We start from the raw sequence: 22968 nt of genomic DNA on the forward strand, positions 1-22968 counted from the left end.
ATTCATTTTATCGTCCGTGGAATTGTTTTTGGAAGGGAACTTCATTATATTTTTACTCAGGAGTTCAAATTTGAGAGAGGGGAAGGGAGGGGAGGGGATGGTGATCCAAAAAAAAGTTTATAAATTTTTCACTCACCCAACTGCTTCTTCTATAACAAATTATTCCTACAGGAAAAAGAAATGCCATCTTCGATCTGTCCCCTCTCTTACCCCGTAAGAGCGAGAGAGAATTTTTGCACCTGTCAATAACCTCCCGACCCCTCGTCCCCCTTTTGTAAACGAATATATATTCGCCCCATTCCTTTATCGCGTCCCAACAGATTTATTATTCGATATTGCAACAAATGGTGTTAGGAATCGTTCCGAGCTCTTGAACTTAAACCAAAGATAAGCTTGTCGAATCCTGATCGTGATTTCCAGCAAACTTACTTCGACATTTTATGGAGAAGTCAATACTTGAAAGTAATGACGTCAAAGCCAGAATCGAAAGTGATCCAGCCACGTTAGAAGGTAGAGGTGACTTTTACATTCATTTATTTACGAATTTACCATAATCTTTATTAAGGATGCAATTTACTATATTATCCAACTTATTAATTCTATCCCTTGAAGTAAGACGACCTTCGTAAAAATAACTTTTTCCACAATTCAAAAACAGTCCTGTATTACCTATGTAACCGGCGGCAAGGCGCTCAGCTATGAATCAGATTGCAAGTGGTTTTGACAAAAGAACAGTCCTGTATTACCTAAATTGATATTCTAGCGAAATATATCGTATCGAATTTACTATAACAAGACAACAATATATTTTGAATACAAATTACGATAACTATAATGTAAATGAGTAAAAACTTTCAGAAAATTACCGTAATGACCTCTGAATTTTATAAAGAATTTACGATAGAGAAAACCGCTTTGGTCCATGAAATAATCACACAGAATTAATTATTGATTATTTTCCAAAGTTGAATTTATTTATAATACAACATAAACACCTTGTCTAGCCGTGAGCTCGTAGCCCTACAGGATTTATATTGTTATATTAAAAGATAGGGTAATTTAATCTCCTTGGTCTAGACATAGTTAATACTTACTATGGTCTAGATATTGTTGACTTATATATATTATATATTATATATTATATATACTATTATATATTTTTATCTGTGATATATATATGCATTAATAAGATAAATGTATCATTATGTCTTCTGTGTGTAGCGGAGGGGAGGGTACGTAGGTGCTAATTGCGATAAAGAGGATGTCTAAATATTGTATATTCTGACACTGTCTTCATGAAATATCTGAAAGAGCGGAAGGTCCTAGAGAGGTCTATACATACAAATATACTGACTGATAGCCTGCGTATCTGGCTGCCAGCTACGCAGGCTAACTGACTTACTGATGGACAGATGGACAAATGGACAGCATGGACAGACAGACAGATGGACAGATGGACAGATAGAAGGATGAAGGAGAAGAATAATAATTTTCTTAATTTTTGTTTAACCATGCAAAGAGACAGGATCAGTACGTGTTGCCTCAGATGTGTCAACTGGAACACCCTCCATTTACAGTGTACCAGAAGAATCCAAAATAACTGAACACTTCATACCTGACAATGAAATAACAGCTGAGATTATTGACGTAGAGAGAATGCCAAGAACACATCCATTTAATCCCAACTTGTAAGTCAATCAAAGAATCACATTTAATTTTCACATACAAGCAAAGCATTTGACTTTATGTTAAACTGCCATGTTTCCTGATAGACAGGCATCATAAGATCATACTTAATAGAGGGGAATGGTTAGGAAACCCTTTTGTTATAAGTCTTTGTTCACTTTTTTCAAGGGTGACCGTGCACAATCCTTTGTTTTACCATTGTTGGCAATGGCTGAGTGAATAGACCAAAATCTTTCTTTTGGTTGTTAGTTCAAAATACTTAAAGATTTATAAGAGATATTTGAATATTCCTTACAATAATCCCATAGACAAAGTACATGTTTACTTATTTTGCAATTTCGGATGAGCTTAAATCAAACATTGTGCACGGGGTCACGGTCAAGACCGGTTCAACATCAAAAGCGAACAAAGACCTGATAACAATAGGTTTCCTAACCATTCCGATCCCTCTATTAATTATGATAAAATGAAATACTGCCTCGTTACATAGACCTGTTAGTTCTATAGCATGTCAGAATCTAGTTCAATTTCGAGGACAATTAACAATAGGTTTCCAATACTCATGAGATTGAAATTCTTTTATTTTGTGCTTGAAATTGGGCTGCTTTGACGTCATACACAAGGGGCCTATATGCAGATGCTGGGGTTCCTTTTGAAATGATTGTTTGTTTTGAGGGGGAAGGGGGTAGGGTGATGCAACTTTTAAGTTGAAATAGAGTTTCTCCAGTACCAGTAGTTCATATCACCAATACACCTTTTTAGTTTGGGCATAATATTTTGGCATTTCATGTCCTTCTCTTGGGAATACAGTTCTTTGTACATCAGTTATCCATATCTGCTATTAAACAAAGAATTGATACTCAAGGGAATGATACATGGTCTAAAATGGGCAAACATAATAATATGCCCAATCAATAGAGGTCTATTTACAGCCTGTTAGTGATTGGCTCCAGTGTGGGGTGAATAACAAAACTGTCAAATTATAAAAAGCTAAGGATTTATATGGCTTCCTCTTTATATATTTTTTCATATTCTATATTCCTTGTTTTTTATAACTCCGAGGATGGAGGGGTGCTGGTGGTTGTATGTGTGTGTTACTCCCTCCCCTCCCCTCCCCTCCCAACACAAACACACACACTCCTCCCAACCTTCCTTTGCAGGGTCTAAAATATGTGTGAATAACTTATAGCATCTTTAATAAAATTAGACAAAGAGTTGTGTTACTGGGTGAACCCCCTCAAAATCCTAGATCCACCTCTGTATGCCACCTTCTTCCTTCTCCAAAAGTCTTTAAAATGTGTGATTAACTTATAGCATTTCATATAATTTTAGAGTAAAATTGACATGTGTTTCTGGAGTGTATCCCCCAAACTCAAAATCCCAGATTCATATCTGTTATGCCACTCCCCAGACTCCCACAACCCCCCCCCCCCCCCCCTCTCTAATGCAGTCTCTTTTACTATGTTCAAAATGATTGCAAACCAGTAATATGATTATTGTACAGATACACCATCAGATTTAAGCATGGTGGCTTTGAATGGACTATTAGGCGAAGATACAAACATTTCCTGAAACTCGATGCTGAGCTCTTTCTGTTAAAATTCGACCCTCGAAGACAACTTGCTCCAGCATCGCGTGGACAACGCCATCTACCGAGACTGCATCTTCCTCACAAACCAGACCCTTTAGCAACAACTTCTCACATGGAGGATCGTGTGAAATCTCTAGAAAAATACTTACAGGTAAAGGTCGATTTTCAGAGCTATTTCAAAAAAAGGTTTGTGAAGATTTTGTGGCATTTTGCATACCAAACCTGAAATGCACTATGGGTCATGTCAATACAATGTGCAAAAAGTCATAACGATAAGGAATGTTCGCAAACTTTGTCTGCACGTCTTTCCAGCATGATGTCTTCTTGTGACATTATTTACCGCTATTTGGGCATTTGAGAATGTCATGGAAACATCTTGATTGACGTCCGCCAAAATTGACCTACTTCTTCCTCGCGAAGACAATACTTTAACTCACTACTTAACTAGCTAGACTTTTTTTGCAACTCGTTTTAACTGTGTATTTAACGGGGTTTTTGCAGATGGTTTTGGACAACAAGGAGTATCGTAACCACAAAGAAACGCTCAACTTTATGGAAGTCAGTCATCTATCCTTCATGCATGATCTTGGAAGCAAAGGAAGGTAACTGGGGAACTTCTTTACTTATATTGATTACAAATGCCTGTTTCTAAGAGAAAATATACCAAGAGAAGGAATCCTCGCGCCTTATCATGGGTACTTTGTGATGCTATTTGTAAAATATTTGATGCTATTTTTAGAATTATTCATTTGATCGCTTTTTTTTGCACGTGCGTACTGCACTCTACCCTGTTTGCTCATGTTTTCTTGTTTTTTTTTATTCATTTAAAAGGCGTGAGCAAATAGCCTAGAGGTCGCGCCCGTAGCGCGCTCTATCAGATTAACAAACGATGGCAAATGTGATTCTAAAATAGCATCAAACGGTGCATATGATTGTTACAAGCCATGAATGCCAGATCGAGATTCCTTCTCTTAGTTCATTTTCTCTTGCTAGATCAAAGAGAAAATGAACCACTGGTTCTCACTAGTGACAAGCAGAAGCAACTCCATATGTTATTCAAGCGACGCAAGCATAAGAACGAAATATCTTGTTTTTCTTGCGTTGGCTTGCGTTTGCGTCCCAAGTAAGAACCAGGCTTATTGGAGATGTTGCATGTATTCAGCGTTCCTGGTTTATACCATATGTTTTAAAAACCTAAGACTTTGCATGCAACTCATTGCGGATGTTAATTAAAGTAAAAGCCGATTTTACTTCACATGCGGCAACTACGCGCAGACTGACGATCCCTCTCGTCGTGTGTGCTCGTCTTATTACAGGGGCGGATCCAGTAATTTGTTCAGGGAGGGGTGCACTGCACAAAGTTAACCCAGGGAGGGGTGCACCCCTTAGAATCAAAGGCAAAAAACATTAGTTTGCATTGATTATCTTCAAAGTAGGGGCACAGAGTTGAACCAGGGAGGGGTGCGCAACCCCTGCATCCCTCCCTTAGATTCGCCACTATATTATAACTGGGTTTCAACTGATAAACTTCTTTGAATCTTATTATCTGCTCCAAATGGGGATCAAACACTGACCACCATGTGCCGTCAACCAGAAAGAATTCTATAAAAAAACTTGCGATTCCGGCAGCTGTTTTAAAAACGAGCAAGAAACTGCGGCGAGTTTTGAATTTGAAACTAATTAGTGAAAACATTTTGTCGTTTGAAAAAGCATCTCACGATTAGTAAGTCTGACAAATTTGAACGTTATTCAGTAAAAAGAATCAGAATTACGAGCTTTTAAAAATGTCGAGGATTTACAGATAATATGTAATTGGAGAATTGTTATTTTGTCTCGTGTTTTAACGCTAAGAATCGCCATCGTCGTTGGAGGGGACAAAACAACAACAGCAAAAAGAAAACTGCGAAAAATTGTATTTTTTTTAAACTAAGAAAATCAATATTAAATAGCCATTAAATACTGTATATATTTAAGGATAAAACGCGCGCACATACATATCTCTGTACTGTCAGTTATATAATTGTGAGCACGAGAGAAGCAAGCTGTGGAACACGAGGCGTAGCCAGTGTTTCTCTTGCTTGCTGAGTGCTCTACAGCTCCCAGAGCCAGGAGAGTGTTTTTATCACAATGCAGAGACATAAGCAGCCGTTTTAAAATCTACAAAGATTTTCGCTGTTGTATCACAGCGTGGGACAATCACAACAGAGCTAGGCTCCAAACTAAGTGAAAGCCCAAAGATCGAATTAGAATTTAGAAGTTGATTTTTGTGGAGGGAGGAAAACCGGAGAACCCGGAAAACCCTCGAAGCACAGGAGAGAACCAACAAACAATTCTACTCATATACGACATCGAGATCGGCAGGACTCGAACTCGGGTTGCATTGGTGAGAGGCGGCGCATTAGCAGCGCACGCAACCGGTGCTTCCCTAATAATAATGTCTCCATAAAATATTTTACGATAAATTAACACCGATTTATAAAAGATTGAAAACTAGACTAGATATATCAGAGCTATTAATTCAGCTGTAGAGGAAAATTAGCCTAAATTCTCATTGTTCTTCGCCTCTCTGTCCCCATTATCCCATTATAAACGACCTCTGTCATTATTTCAGTTTTCCCTAAAATTTCCTACTAATTTACCACTTTTAAAAGTCGTCGTTTTAAAAGCATCATATGAAAAAGCTGTCAATTAGAGCTTTTTTTGTTCCTCTTAATTCCTATAATGGACATTGGAATATCTGCGTATTTAGCTTTTTGTTAGTATAAATCTTTGAGCTACTTCCGGACAAAATTTGGACCATTTAGTACAGAACCTGTGCATTATTATGGAAGCCACGGAAGTGAGGATCAAGGTCACGTTACCACCTAGCCTTATTTCAAAAAAATTCATCCTAGAATCTTAAGCTCTTAAAGTTATGTGGGTATGCAAATTTTGGTACGGATTGAGTAAGAAACGACAACATAAGAAAAATAAAATGGTTCTAGCCATAAATGGTCTTTAACCCAGGCCTTAACATACTCGAGATGTATATCCCAATAATATCTATCCTAATAGATAGCCTTCTCATGTCCAATCCCAAATATCTATTAAAAATTCTATCCCCCTAAAAAACTATATATCCTATTTTATAGTACACTCAACAAAAATTACTCGACTCTGATTGGTCGAGAGGAGTACAATTATAGCGTTAATTGTTCTCCGTAGGAGTATCGAATTAAGTCGCTATGGCAACACGGCCAAAACAATGTCAAAACAATTATTTTCTATCATTTTGTACTTAAAAAACATATAAATAAAATTTTAAAGCCGTCAGAACTAATCTTTTTTATGCATTTCAGTTGCGCGATGGACTGAAAATCGGCCTCCAAATAGACAAAGATGAACGGCGTCGCTTCGCATTTTTTACTGAAATTTTGTTGAGTGAACTATAAACAAAAAATCACACGATCTTCTCGTACAATTTGGAATTAATAGACACTCGTAATGTTTTGAACATTACTCGTGTCTATTAATTTCCAAATTGTATTCGAGATCGTGCGATTTCCTATACAAATACCCTGCCATATCCCGACCTATCTTTCCTTTATATAAATTATCCAATAAAAAATATTAACGGTTTTTTACAGTTTTTTTATTCAATTCGCACACTAATACATGAATTTTATGAATTACATTTTTTCTAAATTAATTGAAATAAATAAAAACTTAAAATAAACAGTATAGTACAAAGTTCATGTCATTTCTTCAACGACATAGTAGCTTTTTCAAGACACCGGTACGTATATATCTCAAGCGAAGAGAAAATATCAAAGGATTTACAAGAGATTGCAAATGGACAAATAGTACGAAAATATGCTGGGAAATGTATCCAAAGTCATTAGACCACTCTTTTCCCTTCACGACTGCTATGATTTTCACAATAAACAAGGGACAATAAAACAGTACAGATGCCAAGACTACGAACCCTAATGCGAATATTCGCTTGAATTCCTTGATCTTCGCTGCGCTCGCTCCTTGAATTGATGCTTGGACTGCGTTAATGGCTTTGATTTGTCGGAAAGTCGTTCTGCTTACTTTGGTAAGACAAGCAAAGATTATGATGACGCTACAACCGAAAATCGCAGGAGCAGGAATTTGCCTAAGGATATAGGAAGTGTCTGATGTCAGTCTACCAAAGATGAGAGAAGATGCCACCACGAGCCAGGCTACTGCTGTTACTGTCGCTACCTTCTTGGTGTTGACTTTGTTGTTATAATAGAGTGGATACTCAATGAACAAGTATCTTTCCACGCTGATGATCATGAGCGTTACGTTCGACCATCCAGCAATAACGAGTCCAATAACTGCGTAGGCAACTATTAGATTGCAAACCGTAGAGCATCCAAGCAATATGCAAGAATTCACAGTTACAAAAACAGGGCATTGAACAAGACCTACAAGCAAATCAGCCAGAGAAAGGATTACAATCAGCTGGTTGTAAATGACGGATCTTAGTCTTTCATGCTCGAGTAATGTCCAGGTCACTAACAAATTGATAATGATTATGGGAAGGGCGAAGATGCCACTGATTGCACTGACACTTATATCCATGTTAAGATGGTTGTGGCAGCAAAACTGCTGGTGTTTCGTGGATCAAACTCTAGTGTTACTGGACATTTTTGACCAGTCGCAGGATATGTGGTACCATTTACTGGCATTTTTAACTACCTCAATATTTTCTAGCGTTACGCTCCCACGGCCGACCCGCGTACCAACTGAATAAGTAGTAGCTTTGCCTTGGTTTTATCATAGTTATGGAGCTCCATTAACTATGGTTTTGTTGATGCTTTATATATTGACAAGTGACAAGGGTTCCTGTGTGGACCATAGTTAATGGAGCGGAATGATTTGGAAACTCCATAGAACAAAGATGTTATTTTGCGTTTGAGGTTGAATCGTACCATCACGTGGTACTGGCCGTGCACAATGGACCAAAACAAGGATGGCTAAAAATACTCATTTCCTTATTATTTTCATGTATTAACATTTTGCCAGTAAAAACTTGTATTCAATGACCAAAAACCATACGGATAAATATTTCCGCGCAGATACAGTTGAGTTACTAGATGATAAGTAAGAAAGCATGGAAAAGGCGATTTCATTTTCAATAAACAATTAATCTTAATCACATATGATTAATTAATAAATGATAACTATCTTTAGACGTTTGTTTTGGGGAAAGAAACTCCTATTTTCTCGAATATACTATGAAAAAACGGAGCAACGTTTCCTTCTCTGTGCACGGTCAACGTCATATAACAAGGGATAAAGTCGAACAAAAGCATAGAACAATAGGTTTCCCAACCATTCCGCTCCATTAACTGTGTGTGTGGACTAATGGCGGTTTTTCAGGAGTTGCATTAGGCTTTTTTTTTTCTCCAGAAGAAAGGAAAAAACATTTGTGATTTTCATTTCCTGTTCTGTTGTGTTAAGCCTGGTTCTCATTAGCGATGCAAGCCCACGCAAGAAACGCAACCCCACGCAACTCCACACAAACAGACTCGACTACTCCATGTTCTCACTATGGAAAGAAGCGACACAAGCGCAAAAGAACTTAAGATTTTGTTTTTCTTGCTTTGGCTCGCGCTTGTGCTTATGCTTGCGTCGTCTAGTGAGAGACTGGCTTTAAGAAGCATACCATTTTTTTTCTTTCAATGGAAAACAAAAATTTTTAGCGATTTTTTTTATCTATGATTTTTAACTCAGGCGGGCTTCCTGTGCTTGACTGAAATTTGAAATTCCATTGCAAAAGTGGAGGCATTTTGTTTCATTTCTTTTATATCCTTTTTCTCTAAATTAAATAGGGAAGGAATGATTAAAAAAAGGTCTGGCGGTCATCGATTCCCGAGAGGCTGTTGTAGCTGCAGTGCCGCCCTGTCTTGTGGTATCTGGACTAAGCGGTAACTATGGAAACTGAATGTTCTTGGACTGAATTCATTTTATTACCGCTGTACTTCTTGTTTACAGACTCACTTAAGGTTAACTTCGTTTCAGCGTCAGAATATTCACAAATATCAACTGTAAAGCAAAGAAAGCACAACTTCAACAATACAAACACTCTAAAATGGACCCTTCTCAAAGTTATTTCGGATGTGAGGCTAATATATAAAGAAATCACACTTCTTCTCGGTGGAAGAATTAACATAGGAACAACGTAGCATTTTTGAATTTAAAAAATTATTTGCAAAAGGAGACGAGTTTTTTGCTGTTTACCCCTACAACGTGGATATCTGAAAAGATCTTTCATGTACATCAATTTTTATTTTTTGTTGAAGTGGGTTTTTCCTTCTTTAGGTGGCTTCTAGTGAAGGACAGCTTCGTTGCTTACATAAAGTAAGTATTGTCACAGCCTACATTTATGCCTCAGGTCTCTCTCTTGGACGACCTAGCCTATGATGTGCAAATAAATCACCCTTGTTTTACGGGAGAACCTACATAGCACTCAGTTGAAGTCAGTTAATTTAATGTATTCAGAAAATTTTATTCTATTGTATTCTGTCGTTGTCCTTATATATCTATTGTATTTGGTGTGATTCATTGTATTTCTTTGAATACATTACATCAACTGCCTGTTAGGTAGGCTCTTCCAAGCTTCAACATGAGCCTCTAGCCTGTCTCGAATGACTGAGTAATTACTCCCTGCATGTTTGATGTAAAATAGATTACTTTTTTTTTTGAAATTATTACAAATTACATTAAGATGATTTCTCGTAACTTCTAACCACAGCCCCAAGACGAAACAGGTGAATGGCGTGATCCTGATAGACAGGGACTTCACGTTCAAGTATGGTAGTAAGGAAACAGCTGTTAGACACGGACTGATAATCAGGAACGAATCAAGGTACGTAACTGGTAGAGTATAGAGCAGTTTTCGCATAACTATGAAAAGCCGTAAGCGTGCCGTACCGTGACCGTGATGTTTTCTAGAATTTTTATTAATTTAATTGGCTGATTTTTTTTCTCGCCAAATGTGATTGGTGCGTTTTCACTCACGTGACAAGGAAAACATATTGGTTCACAAAACAACAAAAACTTTCTGTGCAGTTTTTTTGCATAAAAAAAAGAGTTCAATTAATACTTCTTTTTACAGTTCATTTCAGTGACCATGAATAATAGTTCCAAGGCGAGGTTGGAGTTGCCGCGCAAAATAAAAAGTATAGTTATATGACTGTAAAAAGGAGTATTCCCCTAGGATCGATAGAAAATGTATTGATTTTGTACACCAACATGACCGCTGTGTCGTCACTTGAATATTGAGAATGACTGTAAGACTTCTCTGAAATCATCACAAAAGCTGCAACAATAGCTTTACTGTGTAAATGATTGTTTAGGGATGACCATGTTGCTGTTTATGACGTACGTTGTGCTTTCAATCACCAGGGAGCTCCTTCTCTCGTGTTGGACTGACAGGAAAGCGAGGTATGTGCTGTATTATCATGATCATGATCACTATTATCATCATCATCATCATTATCATGCTCATCAACATTATCAACACCATCATCCTAACCACCACCACCGCCACTATCATCATCAGCAGCAGCAGCACCATCATCACCATCAGCAGCACCACCATTATCAGCAGCAGCAGCAGTAGCAGCAGCATCACCATCTTCATCATCACCACAATCATCATAATTACTACCATCATCGTCATCAGTACCAGATAATATCTTGTATTCCCGCCTACTGCACGACCGGCCTTTTGGCGTACGAACTTCATATAATTAGATACTTTATATCAAAAACATGCTATAGTCTTCCAAAATCCTTTCTACACTGTATTTCTTTAAGAAATATTTATTGCTTTTTTACTTTATTCCTTTCCTAGTGAATGGATGAGGTCGATAATAAGCGTGATGGCGGGTACTGGCGCTGAATGGATGAGCGAACAGCCTCATCAGTCTTTTGCTCCTGTTCGACCAGATTGTTTCTCCAAATGGTGTGTATAGGAGTGTGACTTGTGCGTAGTTTTGCCAGTGGAATCATAGTTTTTAATTCTTTCTTTCAGGTTTGTAGACGGCTCGTCGTACTTTGAAGCCGTCGCCTCTGCGTTGGAGAGAGCAAAGGAAGAGATATTCATATCAGGCTGGTGGTGAGATTTCAAACTAAATTTACTATAGACCTCTCTATCTTGGGCGTAATAGCTTCCCATTTCAAACCGTGTGTCATTTCCTAGAGTATCATTTTTTTGTTTAATGAGTGCGCATGAGAAGACACATGAATATGGATATGACTCAAACAAAGAATCTTAATCTCAAGAGAATGACACGTGGTCTGAAATGGGTAAACATTACTCCCAAGGTAAATTGGTCTATGAGAATAAATATCGAAAAGAATTTGATTCATATTAAACATAATTTAGTAGTGCAGCTGGCTAAGAATTCCTCCTTTGTCCTTGCAGGGTGACACCAGAACTTCATCTTCGAAGACCAATAACACAGGGAATCAGATGGAGATTGGATCAGTTGTTAAAAAGAAAGGCGGTCAGTAGTTAACCCGATTTTCTCTTCAACACATTATTATTGCACCGTCTAATCACGCTTAACACTGATCGAGGGTGGATTTCTCAGAATTATTTCCTTCCAATGATTAACCCAATTTCTATTTTATTTTTCAGGAGAGCGGAGTAAAGGTTTACGTGCTAGTATACAAAGAAGTCGAGCTGGCGTTGACTATTAATAGTGCTTATACAAAAACAGTCTTGAGTAGCCTTCATCCCAATATCAAGGTACTGAGTACAAAAGATTTAATATTCCCACTGCGTGGGTGCCTGTGTTTTACGTCTGGGGATGGGGACGCATGGTTACTGAAGCCAGTGACAAGCATCCAGCATAGGCAACCCAAGGAGCTACAGTACAGTATGCAAGAGACTTTTTTTTGCTTGGGCTGCCTGTGTTTTACTTCTGGGGATATGAGAAGGCGTGGTTTTTGATGCCGGTCATGTTACTCGACCCAACACCGCTCGCCACATACTAGTACAGGCAACCCATAGAGCTAAAAAACGTGGTAGGCCAAGAAGCGTATAACGAAAACGCAACGTTGTACCTTACTTTTCGAGATCAAAATGCATTCTACCCTCCCCTCCCCTCTCACCATTTACTGTGAACTCTCTTGTATGTATATTTGTCTTATCCTAGGTGATGCGCCACCCAGATCATGCGCCAGGCTCTGGTATCATTTATTGGGCTCACCACGAAAAGATCGTGTCAGTTGATCAAAAAATTTCATTTCTTGGAGGTAACCTTTTGCTAAGTTCCATGTGGTGACTGTCTATCAACGGTGTTTCTTTATCTTGGGCGTAATGTTTTCCCATTTCAGACCATGTGTCATTCCCTAGAGCATAATTACGTTGTTTAACGGTTGCACGATAAGACAACACATGATTATGGATACAACTCAAACGAAGAATCTTTCTCTCAAGAGAATGGTCTATAAAAGGAAAACATTTCGCTCCTGTTTCACGATGATCTCTCCTCGAAGCGCGCAAAGAATTATTTGTCAAATCGAACAGTTCCTAATACCCAGTCTCCTATTTCATGATATCTCACGGTAATCAAAATGGCGGCTGGTGACTAATTAAGACAAGACCGATTTTGCTTACTTTTACTGTATTTATGCTTTGTTTTTATTGATTGTATTTGCTGACAGGGCAAGAGAAAGCTTTTCTGGTACATTTAACATAGAATTTTTCAATGTAAAGTTATATTCCAGGACGTATTTAAAAAAAAAAAAGTTAACACGAAATACGACTCCATTTTGAAATTTATAATGGCAATTTTGGCGATGCAACAAAAAATGCTTCTGATTGGTTAATCATAGCAACCGAAGGTGCGTGCGCGAGATCAACTGGTAAGATATCTATTGTTTTTTGTTTTTTTTTTTCAGGTTTAGACCTTTGTTTTGGCCGATGGGATGATCCTTCTCATCGTCTCACTGACTTTGGTTCTGCAGCGCCATCAGTTGATAAATACTGGCATCTAACAAGCACGGTACGTAGTCTACTATTTCTATGCATCATTAGTATATGTACATGTTCTATATATTTCTTGGTGAGTGCATTTTTCGTACTTGTACGTATTTCTAACGTTGTCTCGGGGTCCGGAAGGGTATTCGCGGGAGCCGGGGAAACGGATAAAATATAGGCCGGGATCCGGGAAACTTGAAAATAATTTTCGTGATTCGGGATATTGGTATCGGCCGTGACTCGGGAATTGCCGAATTCAATATCCGAAAAACATGAACATGTTGAATTGGGTCGTCGCCATAAATATTCGCGGGACGCGGGATTTCGACAAAAGACAGCGCGTGATTCGGGATGATCCGGACCTCCCCCCTCCACCCCTTTCTCCCCCTTTCCAGACCCTGTTGTGTTTTATTGCGATTGGTTTACCTGTGGTCAGCCTTATCTGACCAAAAGGGTTCATCTTGAGGCTCAGACGAGAGAAGACATATAAAAGAAAAGAGAGCGAGCGAGGGAGTAAATGAGTCAGAGTGAGATAAAAGAGAGTTGTGGGAAGGAGGTGATAGAGAAAACGATGGAAAAAACGATGGAAAAAAATTCAAATCACTCTTGCCTATATTCGTAATTATTTTGTTGTTGTTTGTAGGAACACGAAATAGGCAAGATAGGCAATATATTAATGAGAAATGTAGTTGATGGAGAAGACCCAAGACTGCACCTGATACAGACAGGTGACACAGAAGACGGCGCACGTGGGACGAGGCTCTGGATTGGAAAAGACTACTCTAACCCTATCAAGAGAGACTTTTTTGCTATTGATAGACCATATGAAGGTGTGGAAATCCTCAATTCCTTCCTTCTATTCATGCATCCTTCCTTCCTTACTTCCTCCCTTCCTTCCTTCCTTCCTTCCTTCCTTCCTTCCTTCCTTCCTTACTTCCTCCCTTCCTTCCTTCCTTCCTTAGTTCCTTCCTTGCTTGCTTCCTTCCTACCTTCCTCCCTTTTTCCCTTCCTCCCTTCCTCCCTTCCTTCCTTCCTTCCTTCCTTCCTTCCTTCCTCCCTTCCTTCCTTCCTTCCTTAGTTCCTTCCTTAGTTCCTTGCTTCCTTGCTTCCTTGCTTCCTTGCTTCCTTGCTTCCTTGCTTCCTTCCTCCCTTCCTCCCTTCCTTCCTTCCTTCCTTCCTTCCTTCCTTCCTTTGCATTTTTTCTTTCATCTATTCATTCAATCATTAACTTTCCTTTCCTTTTTTTCCTTTGCTTTTCTATTTGCTTTATTTCTTTCCATCTTTCTTCCTTTCTTTTTTCCTTTTATTTATTTATTCATTCATCTTTTAGACTCTATCGACAGAGAAACAGTTCCCAGGATGCCGTGGCATGATGTTGGTGTTGCAGTTTATGGATCAGCTGCTCGGGACGTTGCACGCCACTTCATTCTACGATGGAATGCTACTAAGGTATTAAAACTACAAAGCGCTGGAAGCATTTGAATGCCTTCTGTACTCAAGCTTTGCGAATTTTGAAAATAATCTATTCATTCTCGATGGAAAAAAAAAAAAAAAAAAGGGAGAAAACATATCTCACTATTTTTGCTAGTTAAGTTATCTTCATGTTTGTTATATTCTTCCAGCTCGAGAAGGTGAAACAAATAGAACACATCCCTTTCTTGTTACCAAAGTCTTACAACAACGTTCGAAACGAAGCTCCCCAAGACACCAAAGCAAGTACTGTCAATTGTCAGGTGAGGCGAATCCGTTCTTTAGCCACCAGCGTAGCAGATCTAAGCTTAACAATTGGTTCTCATCTCAACAGAATTATTGTCGATATATTTTCTTGTATTTTGGCAACCGCCCATCATATTTACAATTTTTTAAGTTAAAGGTAAAGTCTAAAGGCGTAAACTGTATATGACTTCAACAAAAATGTTGAATGTTTAAGCTCACTCATTTCAATTTTCATCATTGCGCAATATTGTGCAATCCAGAAACCCACCCACAGTCCCCTCAAGGTCTATAACCCTTAACTATATCATCTTATTTTCCAGATTCTTCGGTCTCTCAGTAAATGGTCCGGAGGTATTCCAACTGAAATGTCGATTATGCAAGCATACTTAGATACCATACATAATGCTAAACATTACATTTATATTGAGGTAACGATGAATAGATGCTAACCATTATGCTAAAGCCATATAACCAGCATGTAAGACTTCCATCAATAGACCTCTACTACCTCTTTATCTTGGGCGTAATGTTTTCCCTTTTCAGACCATTCATTCTGCGTCATTCTCTGAGAATAAGATTATTTGTTTGAGTTGTATCCATATTCATGTGTCTTATGGGCAATCGTTAAACAAAGTAATGATACTCTAGGGAATGACAGATGATCTGAAATATCTTGGGTTTCAGTGGCTTTCTCGCCGCAGTGTTTCTCATTCATGGGATTCCTGCGGTTGGAGAACCCCCCTCTGGCTAAATCAAAAATGGCCGACTTCAAAGTGATTGGTATTAAATAAGCCAGTAATGACTACACATTTTCTGCCCTCAGAATCAGTTCTTTATTACAAGTGTTGCATCAGAAGGAATTATGAATGCAGTTGGTGACGCTATCCTGTTGAGAATCGAAAAAGCACACAAGTAAGATACTTTTTTTTCTCATCATATAAGTGACACTGTCACCAACTAATAGACCTTTCCCGAATATCCTTGAGTCACCACGAGTCGTGGTTGTACTTGTTAAAATACAGTAAATGTGTGAATACTTGGAGCCACTGTTTCGTAGTTACTCAAGCGAATTAGGGAAGGGTATATTAACTTTGTTTTACCAAAATAACTGAAACTGGTTTGGCCTGTGTTGTTGTGTAAAGCTTAAATGATTAGAAAAATATAAGTAACTTGAACACCGTACGTCTAACTAACGCATTAAACAGTTTATTTGGTTGGTCATGTTAATTACCGCGCTCCGCACGGGAAATAAATTCTGAGATGAAAGTTATGGTGTTCTGTTGGTTCTTGTGTTACAGTGAACAAGCTTGTTTCAGAGTCATAGTAGTGATGCCACTTCTGCCTGCCTTCGAAGGTAAGTTTTAATTCCAATGACATTAATCAAGGGTGGTGTAGCGGGGATGACTCGGGTTGGATCCATAGACTTGGCATCGCATGTTAGTAGAGTTTTCTAAGGTCTCTCCCTTGATTCAAGGGTTTTTCTCCTGGGTCTAAATTGGGTTTGATTCCTGGACTCAGCATCACATGTGAGTAGAGTTTGTTATTTCTCTCCCTTGATTCGAGGGTTTTTCTCCTGGGTCTAAATTGGGTTTGATTCCTGGACTCAGCATCACATGTGAGTAGAGTTTGTTAGGTCTCTCCCTTGATTCGAGGGTTTTTCTCCTGGGTCTAAATTGGGTTTGATTCCTGGACTCAGCATCACATGTGAGTAGAGTTTGTTATTTCTCTCCCTTGATTCGAGGGTTTTTCTCCTGGGTCTAAATTGGGTTTGATTCCTGGACTCGGCATCACATGTGAGTAGAGTTTGTTAGGTCTCTCCCTTGATTCGAGGGTTTTTCTCCTGGGTCTAAATTGGGTTTGATTCCTGGACTCAGCATCACATGTGAGTAGAGTTTGTTAGGTCTCTCCCTTGATTCAAGGGTTTCTCTCCTGGGTCTAAATTGGGTTTGATTCCTGGACTCAGCATCACATGTGAGTAGAGTTTGTTATTTCTCTCCCTTGATTCAAGGGTTTTTCTCCTGGGTTTAAATTGGGTTTGATTCCTGGACTCGGCATCACATGTGAGTAGAGCTTGTTAGGTCTCTCCCTTGATTCGAGGGGTTTACTCCAAGTTTTCATCCAGTTTACCTTCCTCCGCAAAACCTACTAGCGCTCTTTCAATAGTCCCCTTCACAGTCCCTGTGCCATCTTGAAAGGTAGCCGTGCCCGGCTTTGCATCGAAGCGAGATGAACGGTGAGCTTGTAATGATAGAGACCTTTTTTAAAACCTTGGACAATTATTCCAACATCGGCACGGCTTCCTTTCAAGATGGCGCAGGGAACTGTGAAGGGGACTATTCGATCTTTCAATTCGTGAGTTAGCCTTGCTCCGACTTAAATTAGATCAGTCCAGAGGTTGTTTTAGGGCTAGATGCGTGTGTTAAACATGACCAGGAAGGATTTTGGAGTATTGGAAGTTCTGTTGTTGAAACCCATGTGAAACCATAGTTAATATGGTGAAACATTACCTTTTTTATTGCGCATTTTAGGGGAGATTGGCAGTCCTTCTGGTACATCAGTTGGTGCAATAACCCATTGGAATTATCGTTCAATTTGTCGTGGACAAGACTCATTACTTGCTAGAATATCACATAAAGGTACCATGAAACTATGATATTCAATCTATTAGATTAGATTATTCGAATTCATCCCGTAATTTTTGTTTGTCTGATTAATGTAATCGAGTACTAGATCGTTTGTCCATCATGTTTGCGTTGCTTTGGTGTTCGTTCATCCATTCGCTCATTCGTTAATTTTTTTCTTTTGACAGTTGGGGACCCATCAAAGTACATCTCATTTTACTCTCTTCGAAATCACTCTGTAATATATGGCAAGCCGGTAAGAACGTCGTCAAACTTATTTCTATGAAACATTACTGCACGCAGCACAGGTACGGTGCAAGATTGTCCCCATGTTGGTTTAAGCCTGGTTCACACTAGTCTCCCCCACAGCCGCTTTCAGTGTCGTCACGCAACGCTTTCTCCCCCTACTCAGGGGAAAAGGGTCGCGCGACGACACTGAAAGCGGCTGTGGGGGAGACTAGGTTCACACAAGCGTCGTAATCATTATCGGAAGCAGCATACACAGGATCAGTAGTGTGCTGCTCATTAGTAGTGCTTGTCTCTTTTCACACCTAGGTGATAAATGCGATACTGAGTCTGCGTACGTTGCTTACGAATCCGATTCCGATTTTAGTTTGATCCAGACTTAACCAATCACAACACAAGGAGATACACCTCATCCAATCAAATAACTTCACTTTAGGGTTTCGCGCCTTGAAAGTCAGTCAGTGGCGGATCCATGGGGGGGGGGGGGGGTTCGAAGGGGTCCACGGAACCCCCCTTGAAGGTTTGATTTTTTAGGTAATAGAAATATGTCATATAAATTTTAATTTAAAAAATGTTAGTAGTTTTGATATTTGCTGTTATGTTTTATTTACCTTTAAGTTCCGTTACTAGATAGTAAATTAGGTGATTAGAGCCAATTTTTTTTGTCAAACATCGACTAAACAAAAGAGAATTATACACAGTTTAAGAAACGGAACCCCCCTTTGAAAAATCCTGGATCCGCCACTGTCTGTCTTCTATTTGGATGAATTGACATTACTAGCAACGTTTTGAATGAAATCTCCAATGAACAGAACCCCAAAGAGAAATTATTTACACTTCTGGTCGACGTCACCGTCGTAGATTTTTTAAGTCCCCTAAAGCCTTCTTTTAGGTGCATTTGATCATATATTCACATGCGAATTTGCGCCATATAAGTATTAAATTATTATTAATAATTATTATTATTTTGTACCGCAACAGATAACAGAACTGGTGTATGTTCACAGTAAGATGATGATCGCTGATGACAATACGGTTATCATTGGATCTGGTAAGCAGATTTGAAAATAAATATCCATCCAAACATAGCCTGCGTCACATCCGGAATTTTACGAAGAAAATTCCGGATGTGACGCAGGCTATCCAAACATAGCAAAAGAAGAAAAAAAAAGAAAGAAAGAAAAAAAGGAAAGAAAAGAAAAGAAAAACCCAGTTTTACTTGCGAGTATCCGGATGTTTATGAATCCGCAATTTTTTCGTTCATTGGCTTTCCGTCCACAGGTATCCGGCGAAATTTTGTTTGGATACACTGTGAATACGGCCTCGTGTGGACGGTCGAATCTGTTTATTACACATTAGAGTAGTTACCCCGTGCAATAGTTAGTATCTACTAATTCTTTATGTGTATAACATTTGTATTCTTGTGTACATATATAGCAAACGTCAACGATAGAAGTCTTATAGGCAGGCGCGACTCGGAGCTTGCAGTCATCGTACACGACACTCACACGGTAAATATGACAATATATATTTCCCGATTTCATCTCCAAGGCCAGATTGGACTTGATGTGTTTATTCCTTTACTGTATTTTATCGAATCCACCCTCGACTTAAAGTCGTTTCGTAGTCGGCGTATACCTTGGTGCTCCAAGTGTTTTGTTGCTTTCTCTCAGTTTCTTGTGCTTTGACTTGAAGGTTTCGTCCACCATGAATGGATCACCATACGAAGCTGGTGTCTTCGCGCACTCTCTACGTACACATCTTTTCAGGTTGGTGAACGGTATAACGTCAGACTATAATGCATTCTTTACTTTACCGTTAGTATTTGTGAATATTTAAACACTGAAATGAGGCTAATTCTGAGTAAATGAGTCTGTAATCAAGGAACACAGCGGTAATTTGGAACTCTAAAAACGTTTGTTTATATCCATGTGTTATAGAGAGCATCTAGGACTTTTGGGCCAAGATAAGAAAGGTGAAGTTAGTGTGGACGATCCTGTGATCAAAGAGTTTTACGAGGTAATAGTTCTATTCGTGGCATCAATGGCAGTGGACATGGCCGCCATGTTGGATGATATCCTAACTCATAAATATATAATTCATGAAGGAAACACAATAGAAATCATGACCATGAAGGTTTTGTATCTGATATAGATTCGCCTTCATTTGCATAAACTTTAACTTGGATTTTCTCTATCAAACTTGGTTCATTTCGTAAAGAATTCGGTACAGTATGAAAACATACATCATGAGTTTTCCAAGTCGTTTAATAAACTCGCAGATCGTGTTTTATCGGGTCTAAAACCACTCGGCTGCGCCTCATGCTTTATACCTTATAAAATACTCCTGCTCGTTTATTAAACACAGTACGTAAATTTATCCAACATGGCGACCATGATGAAGTAATACTCCTGTATTTTGCATCGACAGCAGTAGGAATGGCCGCCATGTTGGATGATATCTTCTTTCAAATTCATCCAATATGGCAGCCATTATATGCATCATATGGAAATGCATGAATGCATGACTCTCGGCAATAGGCCTTTTTACCGATATAGAGGCCATCTTGAATTCTATCGTTTTAATCAAGACATCATGGGATGCGGAGGGAACTGCACAACTGTCAGGGTGTCTTTTTATCCAACTTTACGTTTTTTGTTGTAGGATGTTTGGATGGCAACTGCAAAGCTAAACACAGACATTTATAGCAAGGTAGGAATGATAGCAAGAACGTTGACACCCGCTCGTTAAACCATGTGTTCGGGTTTTGTTCCGTTGTTACAATTATTTTCTCTGGATCTGTCCAATAACATTGCTTCTTTAACATAGTGTCCTGTTTTACTAGGTTTTCCAGTGTACGCCATGTGATGAGGTCAGGTCCGTGGCTGAATTGGCCACGTACAAGGTATGTTCATGCATAAAGTATCGTTGCGTACATTCTTTTAATTATGGTGCGACGCCATTGTCAAGTTGAATTATGACAAAATTTCTTGTTTCTTTGTGTTGTTGCACATGACTGCCATTATTTTGTCATTCATTTTCGTTCCACATTTCCAATCTTTCTTTCAATAGAGCCAACGTCATATTCCTTTTATTAGGCACCCTAGTTTTGATATATTCCAGTATTGCGATTATCTCTTTTCCTTTTGTTTGTTCTCCTTTGGTTGGATTGGGTTTCCTTTGCTTTTCCCTCCTCTCATCTCCTATTCTCTATTTTTTTTAAACTTTTCTCCTCTTCTTTTTTTAACTGCACAAGTATTGAATTGTGATGGAAAAGTTTAGACAAGAAGTCTAACTCATTTACTCACTTGTTATCTAGTGTAAGGAAAATACACCATTGGGTAAGAGAGAGGTTCACCACCTTTTGCGCCAAGTACGAGGCCACTTGGTCATGCTTCCCCTCCACTTCATGGAAAACGAAGACTTGAGACCCTCTGTTGGGACGTCCGAATACCTGCTGTCCAGTTATGTCTTCACGTAGGTTTTCATCACAACCTTTTCTGCTGGTAAACGGAACGTCTTTCTTCGTCCCAATTTGTGAGAAAACCTTATTTTCGTGGTTCCATCCCCACAAATAGTTATCTGGGTTCTAAGACACATGCGCTTTATACCGCTGAGTTAAAAACGAAGGCTCACTACTCCGAATAGTCTCCGAACAAGGCTAATGAACTATTCGTGAAAAGATCGTTAGATATATACATATAGGATAAAATGTATGTTCACCATAAAAATGGTATCGAATCATACTACAGGATGTCTGAGTAAACGCAAGGCTACTTTTGCAAGTAACATACAAAATATTTTTCGTGCTAAATATTAAAATTAAATTACGTACATACGCATTTGACCATTCATCACTAAAGTAACTAGAGGAAAGACTGCTAAGAATCGAACGTTCATTTAGAAATTACCCACAATGCTTTGCGGGCATAAGCGCTATTTTGTAATTGACGAATAACGAATTATCGTTTCTTGCGATCTAAGGCCCCGTCCACACGTATCCGGAAATTTTTGTATCCGCAAATTATTTTTTGCGGATACGAAAATGTTTGCGTCCACACGCAGCGTATTCGAATCGTTTTCACCGTCCACACGTGTCCGTTTTCGTAGAATTTGCGGATACGGATACAAAAATTTGCGGATACGTGTGGACGCAACCCGTGTCCGCAAAAAAAATTTGCGGATACAAAAATTTGCGGATACGTGTGGACGGGGCCTAACTCTAATTTCAAAAATAAAGCAGAATAAAAAATTTAAAGTTAATTTATTAGTCCATATTCTCTGGTGTATGGTTCTCTGTTCAATGATAAATATTGGCATTAAACTTTAGTACTATAACCTAAAGTGTTTTCGAATCATCTCATTCGAGCATGGCAAGTTAAACCTTTCCAATCAACTTTGGGTTTAGATAGGCCCTTTGCAGTTAACGGTCACGTGTCTGTACTGGTGAGCAAAATTTTACATTTATTTTAAATTGGCGATTCTTTTTAGCTACTTGTAAAGAACTGATCGAATGAAAACGTGTAACCAGTGTGTTACGAAATGCGGTTTTATTACGATCTCTCGAAACAGGTTGTAGAAATTTTGTTTGCTCACCAATATATTTCACCCATGGGAATCAAGATGTTCATTCATTTGCTCTCAATAAATTAATCAGCACGTGATTACTGAGCTACAAAGGGCCTATTCTCTTATACTGCATTTGCGAGCTTCTGTGAGGCGTTACGCGAATGGTAGGTTTCATTAAAAGCTTCTATATCGGACGTTTGCAACGTAAAACGCGCAGGTTTTACACGTGAAACTTAATAGTTGTGTTTGAATTGCGCCATTCACACAAAACTATAAGGTTTCACGTCGTTAATGAATTAATATTGAATTAATAGTTAAAATAATGCGATATCTATTTTAGTAGCCTTGGCATGTTTCAGGTGCTTGTAACATAATTGTTTCCTTCTAAACTAGCCTTGGCATCGAGGTTACTGAGGATGCGAAAGAACTCGTTGCGATTGGTGGAGTTCATCTGTTGGGTGATGTGAACGATGGAATCCATTGCGATATCGGGGTTCTCCTGAACAAGACTAAAACATTCAAAAGAAATTGAA

General features: G+C 38.7%; 2 protein-coding genes across 4 annotated transcripts in view; one reads left to right on the forward strand and one right to left on the reverse strand.

The window, feature by feature from the left end:
- The first annotated feature begins 323 nt into the window (after window positions 1-323).
- On the forward strand, window positions 324-22129 carry LOC116308139 (phospholipase D1). 2 transcript variants are annotated; one of them, XM_089031506.1, is made up of 29 exons: window positions 324-510; window positions 1520-1688; window positions 3191-3428; window positions 3779-3879; window positions 9121-9216; window positions 9611-9649; window positions 10044-10157; window positions 10697-10735; window positions 11148-11258; window positions 11328-11411; window positions 11721-11802; window positions 11937-12047; window positions 12457-12556; window positions 13205-13308; window positions 13927-14113; window positions 14614-14732; window positions 14906-15016; window positions 15320-15427; window positions 15823-15911; window positions 16298-16353; window positions 17528-17635; window positions 17809-17876; window positions 18848-18917; window positions 19304-19377; window positions 19562-19635; window positions 19807-19885; window positions 20531-20578; window positions 20712-20771; window positions 21186-22129. In XM_089031506.1, the coding sequence occupies exons 1-29, from the start codon at window positions 441-443 to the stop codon at window positions 21345-21347; spliced, it is 2871 nt and encodes a 956-aa protein (XP_088887632.1). In that variant the 5' UTR covers window positions 324-440; the 3' UTR covers window positions 21348-22129. The 2 variants fall into 2 exon arrangements, with proteins under 2 accessions (XP_088887632.1, XP_088887633.1); XM_089031507.1 differs by lacking the exon at window positions 20531-20578.
- Window positions 22112-22968, reverse strand: part of LOC116308041 (acetyl-CoA carboxylase) — a 45541-nt gene continuing 44684 nt past the window's right edge. For both annotated transcript variants that reach the window (XM_089031504.1, XM_089031505.1), the window contains exon 70: window positions 22112-22944. In XM_089031504.1, the coding sequence (XP_088887630.1) occupies window positions 22791-22944 (154 nt within the window). In that variant the 3' untranslated portion in view covers window positions 22112-22790. The remainder of the gene's footprint in view (window positions 22945-22968) is intronic.

The sequence above is a fragment of the Actinia tenebrosa genome, unplaced genomic scaffold, assembly GCF_029948245.1.
Source record: "Actinia tenebrosa isolate PJP-AT-01 unplaced genomic scaffold, QUT_ActTen_1.0 PGA_scaffold16__25_contigs__length_10494907, whole genome shotgun sequence".
Lineage (NCBI taxonomy): Eukaryota > Metazoa > Cnidaria > Anthozoa > Actiniaria > Actiniidae > Actinia > Actinia tenebrosa.